General features: G+C 47.3%; 1 protein-coding gene across 1 annotated transcript in view; it reads right to left on the reverse strand.

Annotated features, from left to right (window-relative positions):
* Window positions 1-6,743: 6,743 nt before the first annotated feature.
* Window positions 6,744-21,801, reverse strand: part of LOC133378900 (uncharacterized) — a 32,178-nt gene continuing 17,120 nt past the window's right edge. Inside the window, 3 exon segments of the mRNA XM_061613516.1 lie at window positions 6,744-8,838; window positions 13,152-13,275; window positions 14,647-15,467. Coding sequence (XP_061469500.1) covers window positions 7,871-8,838; window positions 13,152-13,275; window positions 14,647-15,467 — 1,913 coding nt within the window. The 3' untranslated portion in view covers window positions 6,744-7,870.

The following is a 21,801-nucleotide window of genomic DNA, read 5'->3' on the forward strand; positions in this document are numbered from 1 at the left end:
TTAATTATATTTTAAGCAGTTGTGTCTCCTCTACCCCCCGCCCCGCCCCAGAAAGAGACCAGTAAAGCAAATGTATTCTCTTTCTAACTCAGGTGTTGATGCATGAGGAAAGTATGGATTTTTGGAGGGTGTTAAAAATTAAAAATGTATAAACCTTCACCCCAATATTAAACACAGGATTTTAAACAAACAAACAAACATATAACATGCCCAATAGTGTAGCCTCCATATTTCAGATGGAATAATTAAGCTGATCCTACAGCTGAAGGGGAATGTTCCTGGTGACCCAAAGGTCACTGCTGAAAGGTTTTCACTGGTGTGTTTTAAAAAGTTTTTAACTGTGACTGTGTTTTAGATTGTTTTTAACTGTTAGAATGCTTTTCTTTTTCTTGTTCAGTTGTTTTTGTTGGTATGTTTGCCACCCTGGGCTTCTTCGGGAAGAAGGGTGGGATAGAAATTCAATAAACAATATACTATGCCGTGTGGGACTGATAAGTTTTTAGTTACGGATTATTGTTACATTGTTGTTATATTTTTATTTATATTGATAGGCCACCCTGTGCAACTGTTGGGTGATGGGTGGGATTCAAGAATGATGCGTACATATAGATGAATAGGGATAATTAGGAAATGATTAGAAATAAAGCTGCCAATCTCATGATGCCATTCTACAAATCTATGGTGCAACCTCAACTCATTTGAAATGTGGTGTTGGAGGAGAGCTTTACGGATACCATGGACTGCGAAAAAGTCAAATAATTGGGTGTTAGAACAAATTAAGAGAGCGAGTGTGATGTAATGGTTAAGGTGTGGGCTATGACCTGGGAGACCGGGGTTCTAATCCCCACACAGCCATGAAGCTCACTGGGCGACCTTGGGCCAGTCACTGCCTCTCAGCCTCAGAGGAAGGCAATGCTAACCCCCCTCTGAATACTGCTTACCTGAAAACCCTATTCATAGGGTTGCCAAAAGTCGGAATCGACTTAAAGGCAGGCCATTTCGTTTTCCAGAACAAATTAAACCAGAACTATCACTGGAAGCTAAAATGATGAAACTGAGGTTATCATACTTTGGACACATCATGAGAAGACATGATTCACTAGAAAACACAATTATTGCTGGGAAAAACAGAAGGGAGAAGAAAAAGAGGCAGACCAAACGAGATGGATTGATTCCATGAAGGAAGCCACAGACCTGAACTTCCAAGATCTGAACAGGGTGGTTCATGACAGATGCTATTGGAGGTCTCCGATTCATAGGGTCGCCTTAAGTTGTAATCGATTTGAAGGCATATAACAATATGGTGCGACCACATTTGGAATACTGTGTACAGTTCTGCTTGCCTCACCTCAAAAAGAATATTGTGTGGAGTTGGAAAAAGTTTGGAAGAGGGCAACAAATGTTCAGGAGGATAGAGCAACGAGGAGCATTGGGGGCTTTTTCGTTTAAAGGAAAGGTAATAGGAGATGTACATAGTGTGCAGAAAGTGAATAGAGAAAGGTTTTTCTCCCCTCGTAAAACTAAAACATGAGGACATCCAATGAAGCTGAATGTTGAACGACTCAGGACAGACAAAACAAAGCAAGGGCATTTTCCCATAGCGCAGAGTTAAACTATGAAATTTTCTCCCACAAGATGTTATGATGGGCACCAACTTGGATGGCTTTAAAAGAAGATTAGACAAATTCCTGAAGGCTATCGATGGTTACTAGTCAAGAAGGCTATGTTCTACCTCCACGGTTGGAGGCAGTATATCCCTCTGAATGCCAGTTGCTGGAAATCTGTTGTCGCCTGATATTTGATGATCAAATGTCTCCTTTTGTTCAAGCCCAATTCAAAACGCAGCTACTTATCATCAAAGGCCTAATTCCAGGGGGTGGGAACCACAAGCCTGAGGCCTGGATTGCGGCCCTCTTGACCTCTCTATCCAGCAATCTCCCTAGGCCACACCCCTCATCGCCCTTGCCCTGCCCGTGCCTCAAGTGTTTTTGCCTGAGGGCTCATCCAGACGACCATATAATGTGTGACATGATCGTTTTGTGTATTCATTATTTTTCGGTCGTCCATATGACGTCGTGCGCTTTTGCGCATTTTCGTGCGGTTTATTTTATTTTATTTATTTATTATTTCAATTTATATACCGCCCTTAGCAGAATAGCTCTCAGGGCGGTGAACAAACAAGATAAAATACAATATATCATAGTAAAAAATCACAAAAACATGTACAAACAAACAACAGAAAGCACAACAAAAACGAAATACAACACAAATTAAGAAGGATACATGTTAAAAGTAGAAAGATTAAGAAAATTAAAAGATTAAAATGCCTGGGAGCATAAAAAGGTCTTTACCTGGCGCCGGAAAGATAGAAGTGTAGGCGCCAGGCGTACCTCTTCGGGGAGGCTGTTCCACAACTCAGGGGCCACCACAGAAAAGGCCCTAGATCTAGTAACCACCCTCCGGGCTTCCCGATGAGCTGGTACCCGGAGGAGGGCCTTAGATTCTGAACGAAGTGAACGGGTAGGTTCATAGCGAGAGAGGCGTTCCACAAGGTATTGAGGTCCCACGCCGTGTAAGGCTTTATAGGTCAAAACCAGCACCTTGAATCTCGCCCGGAAGCAAATAGGGAGCCAGTGCAGACGCGCCAGAATAGGTGTTATATGCGAAGACCGACTGGTCCTCGTCAATAGTCTGACAGCCGCGTTCTGCACCACAAAAAATGCGATTTGCTTTTTTAAATTGGGAATCATCCGCTGTACCATAAGGCGCTCGGATGCAATACCGCGGACTTTAGAGCTGTGGGCGGTCCATGGGTGTTTCCCCATACCCCTTCCCTCGTTCCCAGCCAATCATGTATTTCCACTTTTTTGCATGTGCGCGAATGTCCGGGGAGAGCCCGGGAAACCAATCAGAGCAATGGTGTTGTGTTGTGGGGGCTCTGCAATTATACTGCGCAGCTACAGCCGTTTATTTTTAGCCAGCCTGTGAACTGGGTGGCCGCTCCGGGTGAGATCTGCAATTGTGGCTGTTTGTAAAGCCCCCCCTTTCCTGGCTGGTCTCGCTCAAGTGCGACTGTTTGGTGTAGGAAGCTCGCTTTGCTGGCGCTTTGCAAACGGCCACGGGAAGGAAAGGGAGAAGGGGGGGTGAAGGCAACTGAGCATCAAGTTTTGCCCCAAAGTGGTTGGGAAGCTGCTGGGAAGCCTCTCTCGGTGGCTCTTCCCTGATGCTGCCACCACCACCGCCTACGCGGAGAGCGAGAGGCAGGCAGAGCCAGAGCGAGAGAGAGAATGGGGAGGAGCTGGGAGCCGCCACCGAGCGCTGCACTCTAGAAAAGCTTGGGGGTCAGGAACCTTGCAGTGGAGCCAGAGGTCCCAGCTCGCATTATTGCGTAGTATTCGATTTATGAGACATTTTGGGGGAAGGGAATGAAAGGTACAAGGACAACTTGAATCCAGAACGCACCTGGGCAGGTGTGCGCAAATACGCAGCGTCACAAAACTGCTGCGCCACCCCAGGAAAAGTCGGTTCTGTAAGAAGGGGGGTGCTCCCCATTAAACTCTCAGCTTTCCTGCCATTCTTTACAAAAGAAGCAAGCAGTAGCAGCTCAATACCCCCCTTTCCGTTCTGTAGAAATAAGTGGAATTGCCAGCCGTGTGTATCTCCAGAAACTGCAATATGCATAAAGGCAGAAAAGCATACAGTCGTTTTTGCGAAATATCGCAAACACAAGGAAACAAAAACACAGGAATTATTGGCATATACGTGGTATGGTAGAGCATGAAAGAAAAGGCCAAAATGTACAGTGATGGAAGGCAGGGGGCAGGGGGAGCTGTAGCAAAGGAATCAGTTCAGACCTGGAGTGTGTGTGTGACAGAGAAGTGGAGAGAAAAAGAAGGGGGTGTCAGAAAGAGAAGGGGCATTGGAAAGATAAGGGGTGTCACAAACAGTGGGTGTGAAGGGGGTGTCAAGAAAAGAGGGTGACAGAAGTGAGAGGAGTGTCAAAGAGTGAGATAAGGGGTGTCAGAAAAAGGGGTGAGTGTAGGGGTGTTGAGAAAAGAGGGTGACATAAAAGAAAGGGATGTCAGAGAGTGAGATAAGGGGTGTCAGAAAGAGAAGGGGGAATGTAAGGGGTGTTGAGAAGAGAGAGAGAGAGAGAGAGAGAGATGAGAGAGAGAGAAGGGGATATTACAAAAAGAGAGAAAAAAGGAAGTCGCAGAAAGCCAGAAAATGAATAGCATTTCCCCTGGTTGGTTCTGGCCTGCCCACTGCCAGCATGTGGTCCTGTCCCCAACAGGTTACTCCCAAGGGAATGTGGCCCACAACTAAAAAGTGTCCCCACCTCAGCTTAAGGTCTCCAGGTCACAATGCTGCAGTGCCAATAGTGTCTGCAACCGGAAGAATTCTGCTGAGATGCAATTCTGTCCAGGCCTTGACTCTACTGAACATACTGGCTGTTTCTACCTTTCTTATCAATAGGGTACAGCCCATCCTTTGACCTCTGGGCCACATCTGTAGTTTTGGAGCATAGGAAGCTGCCTCAGACCACCGGCCTTTTTAGCTCAGACTTTATTGCCTGCACCAGCTGATGGGGAACATCTGTGGCCCACCAGATGTTGCTGGACTCCAACTCCCATCAGCCCCAGCCAGCATGGCCAATGCTCAGGGATAGCGAGAGTTGGAATCCAGCAACATCTACAGAGCAGTAGGTTCCCCAACCCTGGTCTAGACTTACGGGCAACAGTTCTCCAGGGCTTCAGACAGAGATGCTTCGAAGCCTTGTCAGGAGACGTGGGGATCGAACCTGGGGCCTTCTGCATGCAAAGCAGGTGCTCTGCATCACTGAGCTATAGTCCTTAGTTCTCCTTTCTACAATTCCCTTAGATCCGTTGTGGTTTTTTTGGCCACTGCTTACTTCCTTTGGCCACCCTGGCTTCTTGACCAGCTTTAGAGTTCCTATCTCCTTCTTCCCACCACCATATGGAGACCCTTATAACCTAAAGACCTTTGTGGCATCTTCAGCTCCTCCTCTCTAATAGGTCCTTTCTGACCTGTTTTGTGCTCCTCTGTCCTTTTCCTCACACTTCCTTCTCTTGCCAAGCCTCTGCTTCCTGATCCTCAACCCATTTCCTAATCTGGATCTTTCCTTCTGCTACACGGCCTCTGTGCTCCCTGCTCCTTACATGTTTTACATGGTGGGATGTAAAAAAAGGAGCACATTTATGCTTGTGCCAAAAAGTTACTCCTGCCTCAGTGCTTGGGTGAGATTTTTTTACCCCAACCAAACTGACTGCTTTCGCTTCCCTCATAGAGGTTGGATAGACAGCAAATCCTCTGACAACAGTTGGAATGTGTGTGAACCAGTTCGGTCAGTGTCGGAGATCTTTCTCTGTATTGTCAGAGCATATTTTCCTAACAATCGGGCATGAACAACTTGGCCCACATCCACACCATACATTTAAAGCACTGTTACACCACTTTAAACAGTCATGCCCCCCCAGTCCTGGGAACTGTAGTTTGCTAAAGGTGCTGAGCTTTGTTAGCAGACCCCTATTCCCATCACAGAACCACAGTTCTCAAGAGTTCCTGGGATGAGGGATTGATTGTTAAACCACTTCAGAAACTGTAGCTCTGGGAGGGGAATAGATGTTTCCTAACAATTCTCAGTACCCTTAACAAATTATAGCTCCCAGGATTCTTTGGGGGAAGCCATGACTGTTTAAAGTGTCTAAGATGGTGATTCATAGCTAAGTGAGAATGGAAGTAACTACCTAAGAGCCTGTCTGCTGGATCAGGCCACTGGCCCACCTACAGTGGCTAACCAGATTCCCCCATGGGAAGCTCACAAACAGAAATCTAGATGATCTTGAGAGACCCACCATTGGTTGGATGATCTGAATACCATGGGATTGGAAAAACAAAGACAGCTGTCAAGTTCATCAATTCTGCTTTCCTTTTGAGAGTGGCACTCCTTTGTCTACAGTTGTAATTTAATTTCTAAGCCAAGTCTGTTCTCGTTTACAGCTGGAAACAGAATAAAAAATATAACAGGAACAGAAGCACACCTAACCTATTTGAAAGGACTAGCACACTATGCTGACGACAAAATCACACAGTCCCATCCTCTTCCTATGCATAGCCCAGTCTCGTGTGTGTTTACTCAGAAGGAAGTCTCACTGTGTCCAATGGGGCTTTAGGAGGAGAGATGAATTTGACCCACATTTTTAAGTGAACCAATCTAATTTGCTGGTCCTGGGCTTACATGCAGACCAGAATGTGGCAATCAAGCAGATGATGGACTTCTCCAAATTTTGCTATGCAGTTTTTTTTAAAAGTATACCAAATGTATACTTTGTGTACAAAGTACATTAAAGAGGGAATGCACTGGAAATCATAGAAAAATGTGGGTTTTAGAGGAAGTGTGTGTATAACATATGTTCAATTTAAATGTGAATTTTTGTGCTTTTTTTAAAACACACACACACACACAAGAAAAAGATGACTGAGTGCATTCAATGGGGCCCATAAGCCCTTTGAAATCCATTGGCTTAGATCAGGTGTGGGGAACCTTTGACCCTCCAGATGTTGCTGAACTACAACTCCCATCAGCCCCAGCAGGCATGGCCAATAGCTAGGGATGATAGGAGCTATATAGTTCAGCAGCAAAGGTTCCGCACGTATCTGGCTTAGACACAGAAAAATCCTGCATAGGACAGGGAAATTAAAACTATCATCAAATAAAAGTGTGGATCTCAAAAACAGCCGCAGTGACTGTCACAGTTTAATTTCAACTGAATGACTGAAAAACAATAGGACCCTTCTAAATAGTTTCCACCCTTCTCAGTCTCCCTTGCTTGTCAGTCCAAGTTTCCACCATGGTCATGTATGGTTTCCCCACTGTGTAATCCTGCCTGTTGATCCCCAAAGCTTCAGTCAGAGCAATTAAGATGGCTTCCCTGTTGTTGTGACAATGCCCATAGATCTAGTAAGACAGCAGCCGTGATAGTGCTGTCAGTGAGGTTGGGGGAAAGCTTCATTTAACTTTGTTTCCTAAGAAGGTTCTTTCATGTGAATTTAAACGAGAGCTCCAACTGAAATACTTCTCACACTCAAACAACTCCAAGTCCACTTTCCAACCAGAAGGATTCCCTAGGCCAGGGGTTGGCAACCTGTTTGGGCCAGTGGGCGTATTTGGAATTTTGAGAAAGTTTTGTGGGTGTTAGTCACAAAATGGCTGCCATGGGGGTTGTGGTGTAACACAAAATGACAGCAGGGGGGGGATCAGAAAAGGAGACAGGATCACAAAAGGGTGCAGGCATGCCCCTGTGTCAATGAAAAAAAAAAGGCACCCACATCAACCATCTGTGTTTGCTCATAGACGGAAGCTCTTTGCACCTCTGTTCAGAATGGAAAGGGAGGGTAGGCATCCAATCCCAGCATCAAATGGAATGTGGGTAAGTTTAAGGAGGTGTGTTCAGTGTAGGAGAGGCTGAGGTAGTGCAAACAGGAACTGAGCAGGAACAGGAAACAGTTTATCTTGTGCACTCTGGATTTTTGAAGGGATATTTGCTGAAACCTTTCATGGGCACAACAGAAGGTACTAGTGAGCACACTGACACTTGTGGGGTACTCTGTTGAAAACCCCTGCCCTAGGCAGCTGACATATACACAATTAAATTATTCACATCATTACAACTAATTAATTAAACCATGCAATTAAAACCATTCAACTGCACAGTTAAAACTAAATGAGCCACAAGCATTACACAGGGAGTTTCGCGGAGAAGCAACTGAGGAAAAGACCCAGCTACATGTAATTAGCTCCTAGGCCTTGGAAACCAAAGACATTTGGAACAGGACCTCATCCACTCCCCTAAGAGAATGGGGAAGTTAATAAGGGTGCTTTGCCCCCTGTGTGAATTCTCTGATGTCTAATAAGATTTGTGCTCTGACTGAAGCTCTTCCCACATGCCAAGCACTTATATGGTTTCTGCCCTGTGTGAATCCTTTGATGTTTAACAAGTCCTGACTGATCACAAAAGGTCTTGTTACAGTCCGAGCATTTATATGGTCTCTCCCCTGTGTGGATTCTTTGATGTGAAGTAAGATGTGTGCTCTGACTGAAACTTTTTCCACACTCCAAGCATTTATATGGCCTCTCCCCTGTGTGAATTGTCTTATGGTTAATAAGGCCAGACTGATTACAAAAACCCTTCCCACAATCAGAACACTTATATGGTTTCTCCCCAGTATGGATTCTCTGATGTGATGTAAGACTTGTACTATGACGGAAACTCTTTCCACACTCTGTGCATTTGTACGGTTTCTCGCCTGTGTGAATTCTTTGATGTTGAATAAGGCTAGTGCTCTGATTGAAGCTCTTGCTACAATTTGGGCAACTATATGGTCTCTCCCCTGTGTGGATTCTTTGATGTGAAGTAAGATGTGTGCTCTGACTGAAACTCTTTCCACATTCCAAGCACTTATATGGTTTCACTCTTGAGTGGAGCACTTGATATTCAGTAACATTTCTGCACTGGCTAAAACACTTCCCAAACTTTAAACTTTTGTTGGGTTTCTCCCCTGTGTGGATTCTCCAATGCGCACTCAGGCACTTGTTCCTTCTTGTTTCCATTTGTTGTTCTTCTTGAACTATGATTTCATGGAAGTCCCCATCCTGACAAGGCATGGCTTTATCCTGCCCCTTCTCCAAGTGGATTGCCTCCTGCCTCTTTGACCCATCTTGATTCCAGTAGTTCTCTTTCAGTGCCTCATACTTGCCTGTTTCTGATGACATTCCAGGTATTTCCCCCTCGTCTTCACTCTCCCACACATCACCTGCTGGAATAAAGAGAGAACCCTGATAAAAGCCACAGGGGGTGAGGAACAAAGCCTGAGATGAATCAATCCATCCAACATATTGTTTTCATTTCTTATGTCTGCTCTGGCTTTTTCACCATAGTGGGTGGCTAGTCATTCCTTTTCACTGGATATAGTGTGATACAGCACATACTTAGAATGTAGATTTTCCCAGGTTCAACTGCAATCACCTCTACTTAACAGGATGAAATATCTAGTCATGGAAAAGGTCTTTGCCTGAGATTCTGCCTAGAGAGCCAAACCCAGTTTGGCCAGGAAATATTGAAGCAGACAGACAAATAATCTAATAATAATAATAATAATAATTTAATTTCTGTGTCGCCTATCTGGCCAATGGCCACTCTAGACGACGTACATCTTTGTTTCAATAAAATACATCATAATAAAACAATACAACGATAAAACGATAAAACTATAAACAATGACAGTTCAGAGTACTAGGCAATTTATCACAGTGATTAACCCTCCCCGGAAGTCCCAAAGGCCTGTCTGAAAAGCCAGGTCTTCAAGGCTTTGCGGAATACATTCAGGGAAGGGGCATGCCGAAGATCATACGGGAGGGAGTTCCAGAGAGTGGGGGCCGCCACTGAGAATGCCCTCTCTCTCGTCCCCACCAACCTAGCTGTTTTAGTTGGCGGGACTGAGAGAAGGCCCTGTGTGGCTGATCTTGTGGGGCGGCATAATTGGTGGCGTTGGAGGCGCTCCATCAGATAAACTGGGCCGAGACTGTATAGGGATATAAAGGTTAATACCAACACCTTGAATTGGGCCCGGAAAACAACTGGGAGCCAGTGCAGATCGAACAGCACTGGAGTAATATGCTCCCGGCGGCGACAGTTTGTAAGTAGTCGAGCCGCCGCATTTTGTATAAGTTGTAATTTCCGGACCGTTTTCAAGGGTAGCCCCACGTAGAGCGCATTACAGTAATCCAAACGAGAGGTGACCAGGGCATGAACCACCAATGGGAGCTGGTGAACAGGAAGGTATGGTTGCAGTCTACGTATGAGGTGTAATTGATACCAAGCTGCCCGACTCACTGCCGAGATCTGAGCCTCCATGGACAGCTTGGAATCAAGAACAACCCCAAGGCTGCGGACCTGGTCCTTTAGGGGCAATCTCACCCCGTCGAACATCAAGTCAGTATCTCCCAACCTTCCTCTGTCTCCCACGAGTAGCACCTCGGTCTTATCGGGATTCAGCTTCAGCCTGTTCCTTCCCATCCATCCACTCACGGATTCCAGGCACTTGGACAAGGTCTCCACAGCCAACTCTGGTGAGGATTTAAACGAGAGATAGAGCTGAGTGTCATCCGCATATTGGTGACACTGCAGCCCAAATCTCCTAATGATTGTCCCCAGTGGCTTCATATAGATATTAAATAGCATGGGAGAGAGGATAGAGCCCTGTGGCACACCACAATTGAGAGGCCAAGGGTCTGCAACCTCTTCCCCCAATGCTACCTGTTGATGCCTATCGGAGAGGAAGGAACGGAACCACTGCAATACAGTGCCCCCTATTCCCAACCCCTCCAGGCGATGTAAAAGGATACTGTGGTCAACAGTATCAAAAGCCGCTGAGAGATCGAGGAGGACAAGAAAGGTGAATTCTCCCCTATCTAATGCCCTCCTCATATCATCCACCAGAGCGACCAAGGCTGTTTCAGTACCATGTCCAGTCCTGAAACCCGATTGGTATGGATCCAATTAATCCGTTTCATCCAAGTGTGTCGGCAGCTGATTAGCCACCACTCGCTCAATGACCTTGCCCAAGAATGGTAAATTTGAGATTGGGCGAAAGTTGTTCAGAACTTGGGGATCCAAGGAGGGCTTCTTTAAGATGGGCTTTACAATTGCCTCCTTGAGGGCTAATGGCATTACACCCTCCTCCAGGGATGCATTAACCACCGCCTTAATCCCCTCGCCCAATTTCTCTTTGCAGCTCATAAGGAGCCACGACGGGCAAGCTAGTATAAGGCAGTTGCCTATGTTCATATAGGGGAAGGGGCCATAGCTCAGTGGCAGAGGATCTGTTTTGCGTGTAGAAGATCTCAGGTTCAATCCCTGGCATCTCGTTAAAAGGATCAAGGAACACATGATGGAAAGGTCTCTGTGCCTGAGACTCTTGACAGCCACTGCCAGTCAGTGTAGACAATACTGGGCTAGATGGGCCAATGGTTTTGCTTAGTATAAGGCAGCTTCCTATGTTCCTATCTGGAGGGATGGCCCTCCAGATGTTGCTGAACTACAACTCTCATCAACCCCAGAATGCATGGCCAATAGTCAGGGACGATGGGAGTTGCAGTTCAGCAACAACTGGAGGGCCAAAGGTTCCGCACCCCTGGGGAAAGGTGTACTTCAGCGGTAGAGCACTTTGGTAGAACCCCGGCAGTTTGGAATTCCCTCCCCTTAAATATTAGAGAGGCACCATCTTCGTTATCTTTTCGGCACCCACTGAAGACCTTCCTCTTTCAATAAGCCTTTTAAGTAGAGACCTTATCCAAGTCTGTGTCGGAGTTGCTTTTTGAGATGTTTTTAAAATGGTTTCTTTAAAAGATGTTTGTTTTTAATATGTTTTAGAGTGCTTTTAGTGTTTTTGTTTTCCGCCCTGGGCTTCTTCTTAGTAAATAAAGAAAACTTTTTAATAAATAAATAAAACGTCTTAATAAATAAACCTCTAAATAAATAAACCTCTAAATAAAATCTCCAGATAGGGCTGGGAGAGGCCCCCTGCCTGAAATCCTGGAGAATCACTGCTATTCAGAGTAGACAATATTGGGTAGATGGGCCAATGGCCAATGGCCTGACTCAGCATAAGGCAGACTCCTCTTAGGTCAGCTCCAGCAAGTCAGTATACAAGCACATGCTAGAGGTTTAGTGTTGTGCAATTAGTGGGTTAAAGCTCTCTGTTGGAAGAAATCTACTTTTAAAAAATGAGAAAGGACTTTTTTGCAGTTAGGAAAGTGACTGGGTAGATAGATATTGGGTAGATGGGCCAATGGCCAATGGCCTGACTCAGCATAAGGCAGACTCCTCTTAGGTCAGCTCCAGCAAGTCAGTATACAAGCACATGCTAGAGGTTTAGTGTTGTGCAATTAGTGGGTTAAAGCTCTCTGTTGGAAGAAATCCACTTTTAAAAAATGAGAAAGGACTTTTTTTGCAGTTAGGAAAGTGACTGGGAAAAGCACTGAAAAGTGTGGGGTGAATGACTTATTAATGGGATGGCATATAGGCATCACTCAAGGAAATCAGGACCTATGCTCATTGTTGTATGAACTGCCTTGCAAATAAATCAGAATGAATGCTCAATAAAGACTGGATATAGTCTCTCAGGAGGAGCCCTTAGGGAACAAGTGTAAGAACCTAAGAAGAGCCTGGATGCTGGATCAGGCCAAAAGCCCATCTAGACCAGCATCCTGTTCTCACAGTGGCCAGTCAGATACCTCTGGGAAGCCTGAAAGCAGGACCTGAGCACAATGCTCTCAGGGCATTCGGGAGACGGCCGTAGCTCAGTAGCAGAGCATCTGCCTTACATGCAGAACGTCACAAGATCAATCCCTAGCCTCTCCAGACAGGGCTGGGAGAGAACCCTGCCTGAAAGGCTGGAGAGCCACTGCCAGTCAGTGTAGACAATATTGAGCAAGATAGACCAATGGTCTGACTCAGTATACCGCAGTTTCCTATGTTCCTAATAGCTCTCTCTCCACTTGTGGTTCCCAGCAACTGGCATTCAGAGACATCCTGCCTCTGACAGCGGAAGGAGAACGTAGCCATCAGGGCTAGTGGCTTATCCTCCATAAAGTCATCTCACCCTCTTTTAAAGCCATCCAAGTTGGTGGCCATCACTGCCTCCTGTGGCAGCGAGCACCATAGTTTAACTCTGAGTTGTGTGAAGGAGGACTTTCCTTTGTCTGTCTGGAGTCTTCCAGCACTCAGCTTCCATACTTTCTTTGTATGACATCTCTTTTTCTCTGCCTAATCTCCCTTCCCCACTCCTTTCTCCTTAGAACAGCCTTCCCCATCCTGAGGCCCTCCAGATGAAGTTGCCTTCAGCTCCCAACAGCCCCAGCCAGCAGGGCCAATGCTTAGCGATTTGTGGTCCAGCAGCATTTGGAGATTACTGTGTTGGAGAAGCCCGGCTTAGAAAATCAGAGGCTCTGGAGACAAAAAAGTTGAGGTAGCCTCCAAGCTCTTTGAAGGAGCTGCACTAGAGGTCAGCTCAGCAAGGAACTTGAATGTATTCACGAACTTAGGTGCAAAACGTCCTTCTCTCCTTACCTAACAGGCTGGCCGCCTCCTCCTCACCTTCATGCTTGGCATTGGAGTACTGCTGTCTCTGCTTGATCCCAGGTGGAGCCTGGCCTGCCATGGTGGAACCCGCAGCCTCCTTCACGAAGGCAACCTGCAATAGGCAGAGAGGGGAATTCCTTTCAGGGTGAAGGGTCAGGGCCCAGAGTGAGAGCATGAGATGCCCCCCCCATGCGTACAGGGGAGAAAGCAGGACCAAGTTTGTTTAAGAAACATACAAGTGGAACCCTGCAACAAAACGTTGCAGTGTGGAGTGCTCCTGTTCAGGATGCCAGCCAGCCTGCCATGCCCTTTTCCAGCTACTCCATTCCATTATCTTGGTTTTCTGCACTGTAGCGTGCTCCTGTTCAGGATGCCAGCCAGCCTGCCATGCCCATTTCCAGGCACTCCACTCCCCTGGTTTTCCACCACCCCCATCAGTCAGTCAGCATTTTGTGCCCATTGAGCATGCTCAGTCTCGATTGGACTTTTGTTTTTTGAGGGGGGGTACTTTTGTGTTTCTGTAAACCTTGAGGTTCCCCTGAGCCTGCTGATCCCTCCCCCTTGTGCATGAATGGTGCCATTTTGGATACATAAGGAGCCACCCTTGGAGAATGAGCTGGCTGCAAGCGTAGAGGATTTGAGAAGATTCCTTTTGCAGCCAGATGCCTCCGAGACAGCAGAGAGCCTGAACCAAAACTAAAATCAGGACAGCACAGTGGGACAGGGGAGGTTGGTCTATTGGGGCAAATGGGGCTCTGCCCCACTGACTTCAGTCTGCACTCAGCTAGCCCCCATCGACCTGCCTTCTGACTTCCATCCTGCGCAGGGGCTGTCACTTGTTGTCACCTTACTCCTTATTCTCAGTGTTGCCCCTTGTAAAACTCAGTAGGGAGGGAGAGGGGAGGAGAACTAGAATGAGTTGGCTCTCCGGTCATTGGCTCTGGCTCCACCTGCTGTTGGGCTCCCTGCTTTCCACCCTGCCAGTCCCAATGGGCACCAGTCACCCCTGGGATTGGACATCTGGCTTTCCATCCGAGTCTGGCTTTGGAGAAGGAAGCATGAAGCTACCATATTCTGGCTCAAGGCCCTTGCTGAGGCTCCAGAAAAGGGGTGGGGTAGCTACTATAACACTTGCCTCCTGGCTGTTCCTCATGCAATGCCACTGCCCACCAGGTCCTTGCTCTTCAATCCCGACTCCTGGGCTGGACAGCTCCTCAGCTGGACAGCTCCGCAGCCTTGCCGCTGTCAGAAACCCCAGCCATGCAACTCAGAACTGAACACGAGAGCCAGTGTGGTGTAGTGGTTAAGGTGTTGGACTAGACCAGGGTTCAAATCCCCACATAGCCAAGAAGCTCACTGGGAGAACTTGGGCCAGTCACTGCCTTTCAGTTTCATGAAAACCCTATTCATAGGGTCGCCATAAGTCAGAATCGACTTGAAGGCAGTACATTTACATGTTTTAATCGCCATGAAATGATCTCACCTGGCTTTTGAGATTGTTGTTGGCCTCTTGCTGCCTTTGCAGGAAATCCTCAGCCAGGGCCACTGCATGGTAACAGGTCTCTGGGCCATGCTCCCTCACCCAGCTCTGGATCTCCAGTGGAAGGATGGCCAGGAATTGCTCCAGGATCAGCAGCTCTAGGATCTGCTCCTTAGAGTGCCTTTCCACCTTCAGCCAACCCTGGCAAAGCTCCTGGAGCTGGCTGTAAGCTCCGCTGGGCCCTTTGGCCTCCTGGTAGCAAAAATGCCTGAAATGTTGACGCAGCTTCTCCCTCCTCATGGCGTCCCCTCGCAAGATGGCCACCTTCACTTTCCCATAATCCACCCTGTCTCTGGCCTCAATTCTTTCAAAGGTTTGCTCAGCTTCTCCCCTGAGGGCTGGCAGGAGTCGGGCCACCCACTCCTCCCGGGGCCACCGGCAGGCTTCAGCCACTTGCTCGAAGGAGGCTAGGAAGGCCTTTGCATCATCCCATGGAGTGGGGTCCTCTGGGAACTGCGGGGTTCCCCATTCTGAATAAGGGGACTCCACTGCCTTCAGAAACTGCTGCCACTGGGCTTCCCAGCAACGGGCCAAGCCCTCTTCAGATTCCTCCTTCACCTGATGTGGATTTGTCCTTTTGAGGTTTTCCTCAGAACTCCCAGAATGCATTGCTTTATGGAGTTCACTCCCTCCCTCCAAATCCATCCTGAGTTTGCGGCCTGCAGCGTTTAAGAGGACACAAGGGTCTTTCCCTGTCCCCTCTGATGCCCCTCCTTGTCTCCAGGCTGCAGGATATCGCTCTTCCATTTTCATCCTCGGGCAAATTCACACAGTGGAAAATTCTAGAAGAAACCAGAGTGAACTAGGCAGGTGTGCTGCACTTTCACCTGAAAAACAGAGAGAGAAATAGAGAGAAACAGTCATCCTCTGGTAGGGCTGAAACCAATCCCTTTTTTGGAGAAATGTGACCATATGGGAATAGTGTGGCCAGGTATAAAGGAGAATGGGGCTCATGTGCCTTTAGCTGTGTAGAATCCTGCTCGTCTATACAATTACTAAAGATGCATGAGCCCTGTCCCTTTTGCATCTGGCCATCCTATATATGGTAAGTATGCACAGATTCAAACTAGCAGTTTTAAAAAATCTTTTTCTTTTGTAAATGCATACTTTTCTAAGGGCTCCTCCACTGTTTTTTTGGTGTGTGTCTTCTGCAACATAGAAGCATAGAATAGTAGAGTTGGAAGGGGCCTACAAGGCCATCAAGTCCAACCCCCTGCTCAATGCAGGAATCCAATTCAAAGCATTTCCGACAGATGGCTCTCCAGCTGCCTCTTGAATGCCTCCAGTGTCGGAGAGCCCACTACCTCTCTAGGTCATTGGTTCCATTGTCGTGTGGCTCTAACAGTTAGGAAGTTTTTTCTGATGTTCAGTCGAAATCTGACTTCCTGCAACTTGAGTCCATTATTCCGTGTCATGCACTCTGGGAGGATCGAGAAGAGATCCTGGCCCTCCTCTGTGTGACAACCTTCATGTACTTGAAGAGTGCTATCATATCTCCCCTCAGTCTTCTCTTCTCCAAGCTAAACATTCCCAGTTCTTTCAGTCTGTCCTCATAGGGCTTTGTTTCCAGTCCCCTGATCATCCTTGTTGCCCTCCTCTGAACCTGTTCCAGTTTGTCTGCATCCTTCTTGAAGTGCGGAGACCAGAACTGGATGCAGTACTCAAGATGAGGCCTAACCAGTGCTGAACAGAGGGGAACTAATACTTCATGTGATTTGGAAACTATACTTCTGTTAATGCAGCTTAATATAGCTAATTTGCCTTTTTTGCAGCCACATCGCACTGTTGGCTCATATTCAGTTTGTGATCAATGACAACTCCAAGATCCTTCTCACATGTTGTATTGCTGAGCCAAGTATCCCCCATCTTATAACAGTGCATTTGCTTTCTTTTTCCTAAGTGTAGAACTTTGCATTTATCCCTGTTGAATTTCATTTTATTGTTTTCAGCCCAATGCTCCAGCCTATCAAGGTCCCTTTGAATTTTCTTTCTGTCTTCCATGGTATTAGCTGTGCCCCGCAATTTTGTATCATCTGCAAATTTGATAAGCATGCTTTGTACCTCCTCATCCAAGTCATTAATAAAAATGTTAAAGAGCACTGGGCCCAGGACCGAGCCCTGTGGTACCCCACTCGTTACTTCTGCCCAGTCTGAGAAGTAACCATTGATAAGTACTCTTTGAGTACGATTCTGGAGCCAACTGTGGATCCACCTGATAGTTGTTCCATCCAGCCCACATTCAACTAGCTTGCTAATCAGAATATCATGGGACACTTTGTCAAAAGCTTTGCTGAAGTCGAGATATATTACATCCACAGCATTCCCAAAGTCTACAAGGGAGGTTACCCAATCAAAAAACGAGATAAGATTAGTTTGGCAGGATTTGTTCTTCATAAATCCATGTTGGCTCCTAGTAATCACTGCATTGTTTTCAAGATGCTTACAGACTGACTGCTTTATAATCTGCTCCAGAATTTTTCCAGGGATTGATGTTAGGCTGACTGGTCTGTAGTTCCCTGGTTCCTCCTTTTTGCCCTTTTTGAAGATAGGGATAACATTAGCTCTCTTCCATTGCATGTCATTGATGCGATTATCATGCCTTCAGAGGTCACCATCCACATGCATTCTGCTCTGTTAGTTGTTCTGTGATGCTTCCCCGATGCTACTGCAGCATTGCCATCTAGAAGGCACAGAGCAGGGCCAACTGGTGCCCATTTGGGACTGGTGGGGCGGAAGGCAGGAGCCCAACAATAGGTGGAGCCAGAGCCAATGACAAGCAGACCTAATTCCACTCCCCTCCCAATCTTCCTCTTTCTGAGTTGTAAAAAACAACAACACTGAGACTAAGGAAAACTCAGTCAGGGCCACCCCATTGACTGGGTATAAGTAAGAAGGCAGGCAGGTGGGGGTAGGCTGAGGGCAGAACTGAGGTTGGTGGAGCAGTGCCCCACTAGCCCAGCCTCTACTGGATATAGCCTGGGTGTGTGCCTTGGAAGAATCCCGAGGCCAAATAGAGAGGCCTAGTATATATTAACTGCAACTTCAGTTCTTGGACTGCTGGTCTTTATGGAGCCAAAATGGTACCACTCACATACACGAGGCACGTTTGGATGGATTTATTGTATAATCCATTGTTTTCAGAACTACAAAAAATTGTTTTTAAGGGGCAACCCCAATCTTTGGAAGGGGGGACCCTCCCCAACAACAGCCCAATGACATCTAAGCATCCACCCTAGTAGGGACTGCATGCATATCCCTTGGAACAGAGGAGTGCAAAGCCAGTGATGGCCGATGCCCACTGGGACTGGTAGGGCGGACGGCAGGGGAGCCCATCAGTAGGCGGAACCAGAAGCACTGACAGGCAGAGCCAGAGCCAATGACAGACACCAGAGCCAACTATATTCTAGTTTTCTTCCCATCTTTCTCTCTGCTGAGTTCTGCAAGAGGCAGCCTAAGGAGGAGGAAACTGGTTGTCAGTGCCCCCTCCCTGGACTGGTTATTAAGAAGGCAGGCAGGCAGGCAGGCGTGTGTGTGGGGGTGTTTGTGCGTGGGGGGGGCTGGCTGTGGGCAGACTGAGGTTGGTGGGGCAGTCCTCCATTTGCCCAAATGGACTAGCCTTCGTTGTGCAAAGCTATCCCCTCATCTGGAAGGAGCTGAGTGGGAAGGACCCTGCTGGGGAAGGGGTTTCTTAAGGAATGGGAAGGGGAGGCTGTCTTCCCTCCCCCCTCATTTTCTGCCCCTCCCCCATCCCTTTGAAATGCCCCCCTTCATGCCTAGGTTGCCCCTCCCTTCCTCTGCATTCACCTCCTCAGCTGGGCTTTTCTTCTTTATCCTCCACTCTCTGCAGCTGCAAAGAAATTCAAAGCCAGCCCACCCACTTCCCCGCTTTCCACTCCAGGGGGGGGAAGGGCATCTGCTAATTCTTGATCATCTCTCTCTCTCTCTCCTGCCCACTCTAGGAAGCAAAACTCGGTTGGCTTAACCCTTTTGGAGCACTGCAGGCAAAGGGAGGCAAATAAGCAAACGTGTTCGATAAGAACATAAGAAGAGCCTAGGGTTGCCAGGTCGGAACCATCCAAAAACCTGAGAAAATGTGGGCGGGCCCTAGTGACATCATGGGGCGGGCCCTAGTGACATCATGGGGCGGGCCCTAGTGACGTCATTAAACATGATACATTGTATCAACCACAGTTGCTTGGAGCATACCATTCAAAAAAAAATTCTCTGGAGATTAAAATAGAAATCTTACCTAAAATAGGGTGTTCCTAGGTCCATCTGAAGTGACAAGGTCATTCTTTCTCACAAGCTTAGGGTGATGCAAAATGGAAATGGACTGCCTTCAAGTTGATCCCAGATAGGGTCTTCATGGTAAGCAGTATTCAGACAGAGGTGGTTTACTATTGCCTTCCTCTGAGTCTGAGAGGCAGTGACTGGCCCATCCTCGGTGGCATCTCCAGGTGGGAGTGTCTTCCGCCTGAAATCCTGGCGAGCCGCCGCCAGTCAGTGCAGACCGTATTGAGCTAGATAGATGAATGGTCCGACTCAGTTATCAGGCAGCTTCCCACGTTCTGAGACAGGGTTTCTGGGGGATCTACAGCCGGGAGCCCAAAACAGAGAGGGGTGGTTGGGGTTCTAAAGGGCTGCCAAAGCAGACTTCGCTTTGTCAGGAGGCAGAAGGGTCATTTCTGTTGTGTAAATTTGTATAGATTGCGCAGGGGGTTGGACTTGATGGCCTTCTAGGCCCCTTCCAACTCTACTATTCTATGAATCTATGAGATATTAGCAGAGGTTGTCAACGGTCTGAAATGCGTGTGTGCCAGTGTGTGTGTTTACCTAAGTAGTGGGCTTTTACCCTGCATTGAGATCACTGAGACTTAAGACTTAGTGAAATAAGAACAGCTACTTTATTTATAGAAATACATAGTAGATAGAAAGGCATACCTAGTTCTAACTAAGTTGGAGGCCAACGCCCAGGCTTGGGAGTTGCCCTCATGGCTCAGGAGGAGGAGAGCAGAGAGAAAGGTGTCTCCTCTGTCTCGGACAGTCGAAGAAGAGAAGAAGGGAAAGGGTGGAAGGAGGAGGGGCAGATAAGCTTCCCTAAGCATATCAGTCTAACTATGGAAGGAAGTCAGTCAGAGCATCACAGGTAAAGGTAGTCAAGCCTAGCCATCTGGAGGACCCTAACTCTATCTCCCTTCTGGAACATAAACAAAGGAACAAAAGAGGAGTTGCTCTTGCCCCACTTCCAACAAAGCCACCCCTTTTTTTGCTGCCCATGGCAGCCATTTTGTGCTGGCACCCACGGCACTTTTATCAAGGTATAAGTACTGGTACCTCATTTTTACCCTCCCCCCCAAAGCACCGCTTATAATAATGGGCATATCTTACAGGACAAGTAATCAACTGAAGTCCCAGGCCAAACCTGGCCTCCTGAATCCAAATCTTAGTCGGCATTCCAGAGGCAAGAGAAAGCAAGAGGGATTGATGATGGACTAGCCGTGCAACTTACAATGTGGCGGTACAGGTGCAAGTAGGGGAATGGACATAGCTCAGTGGTAGAGCATTTGCTTTGCATATAGAGGGTTCCTGCTCAGTTCCCCTGTAATCAGGGCACTAGTGATGGGGATATTCCCAAATAGGCTTTTTCTTTGCAGATCAAAGGTGTGGACACCTTTGCTAGTCTGTGGGCATCTAGAGCACAGATGGGGAGCCTTTCCCAGTTTGAGGGCTGTGGTCTTTTGGCAACCTTGCAGGGGCTGCATGCCGGTGGTTGCGGGGCCACAGGCAAAAGTGGGCAAAACAATGAATACGATTCTTACCTTTGTACAGTAGGCTATGTTCCAGCCAGGCAAAATTCAGAGGTTCCCAAACAAATCACTTATCCTCCATCCAGGCAAGAGGCGTTATCATAAGAACACAAGAACAGCCCAGCTGCTGGATCAAGCCAGAGGGGGCCCATCTAGTCCAGCAACATGTTATCACATTGACCAACCAGATGCCCCAATGGGAAGCCCCTGAGCAGGACTTGAGCGCAAGAGCACTCTCCCCTCCTGCGGTTTCCAGCAACTGGTATTCAGAATTCTGCCTCCGCCTATGGAGGTAGAAGGTAGCCATCCTGGCTAGTAGCCACTGATAGTCTTCTCCTCTATGAATTTGTCTAATCCTCTTTTAAAGCCCATCCAAGCTGATGGCCACCACTGCCACTTCTGGGAGCGAGTTTCATAGTTTAACTATGCACTTTGTGAAGGACTTTCATTTGTGCTGAATCTCCCAACATTCAGCTTTGAGGACACATTGCAGCGAGGCAAACACTCAAGGGCCAGTGAGGGGTATGGCCTGAGAATGAGTGTGTGAGAGTCCTGAGGGCCAGACAGAGAGCGTGCCAGACATTGAGACAGGATAAGGAACATAGCCCTGCTCCCCCATCCTTGCAAGATGCCAGTACAGGGAAGGGCCACGGCTCAGCAGCAGAGCATCTGTTTTGCATGCAGAAGGTCCCCGGTTCAATCCTCAACATCTCCAGCTAGAATGGGAATGTTCCCTGCCTGAAACCCTGCAGAGGCTCTGCTGCCATTTAGTGTAGAAAACACTTAGTGTTATGGGCTGACCCATGTTTAATGTATTAACATTTCTGCTCTGAGAGTTTTCAAATGTACGTGTTAATCTTTAGGTATGCAGATCTCCTCATACAGTATACAGTCAAGCGTCTGGTTTAAAGAAGCTCTTTCCTGTTTGCTTCCCCTCCCCATTTTGATGTTCTGGGAAGACAGCCAGCTTTCTCGCTGTTCTGTAAATAAGAGATAACACGGTTCAGGCAGCAGACAGTGAGAATTACCTTATTTGGATAGTCCGGAAATGCACCTGCCTATAACTAACTATTTCACCAACTAGTTGGGACATGACTAGCTTATCAGCTGCCGTCTGAGATGGAGCTCAAGAGATGCAGCTCAAAAGATGGTCATACAGCTGTTAAGCAAGGTCACAGCCTTGAACATTCCTATGAAAGGAGGAAATTTTATACAACAAGCTAATGCTGATTGTCCTAATGCTCAACCTATACTCTGGACAAGAGGCTACTGTAAGGACAGAATATGGAAA

This window comes from Rhineura floridana, chromosome 3 (assembly GCF_030035675.1).
Source record: "Rhineura floridana isolate rRhiFlo1 chromosome 3, rRhiFlo1.hap2, whole genome shotgun sequence".
Lineage (NCBI taxonomy): Eukaryota > Metazoa > Chordata > Lepidosauria > Squamata > Rhineuridae > Rhineura > Rhineura floridana.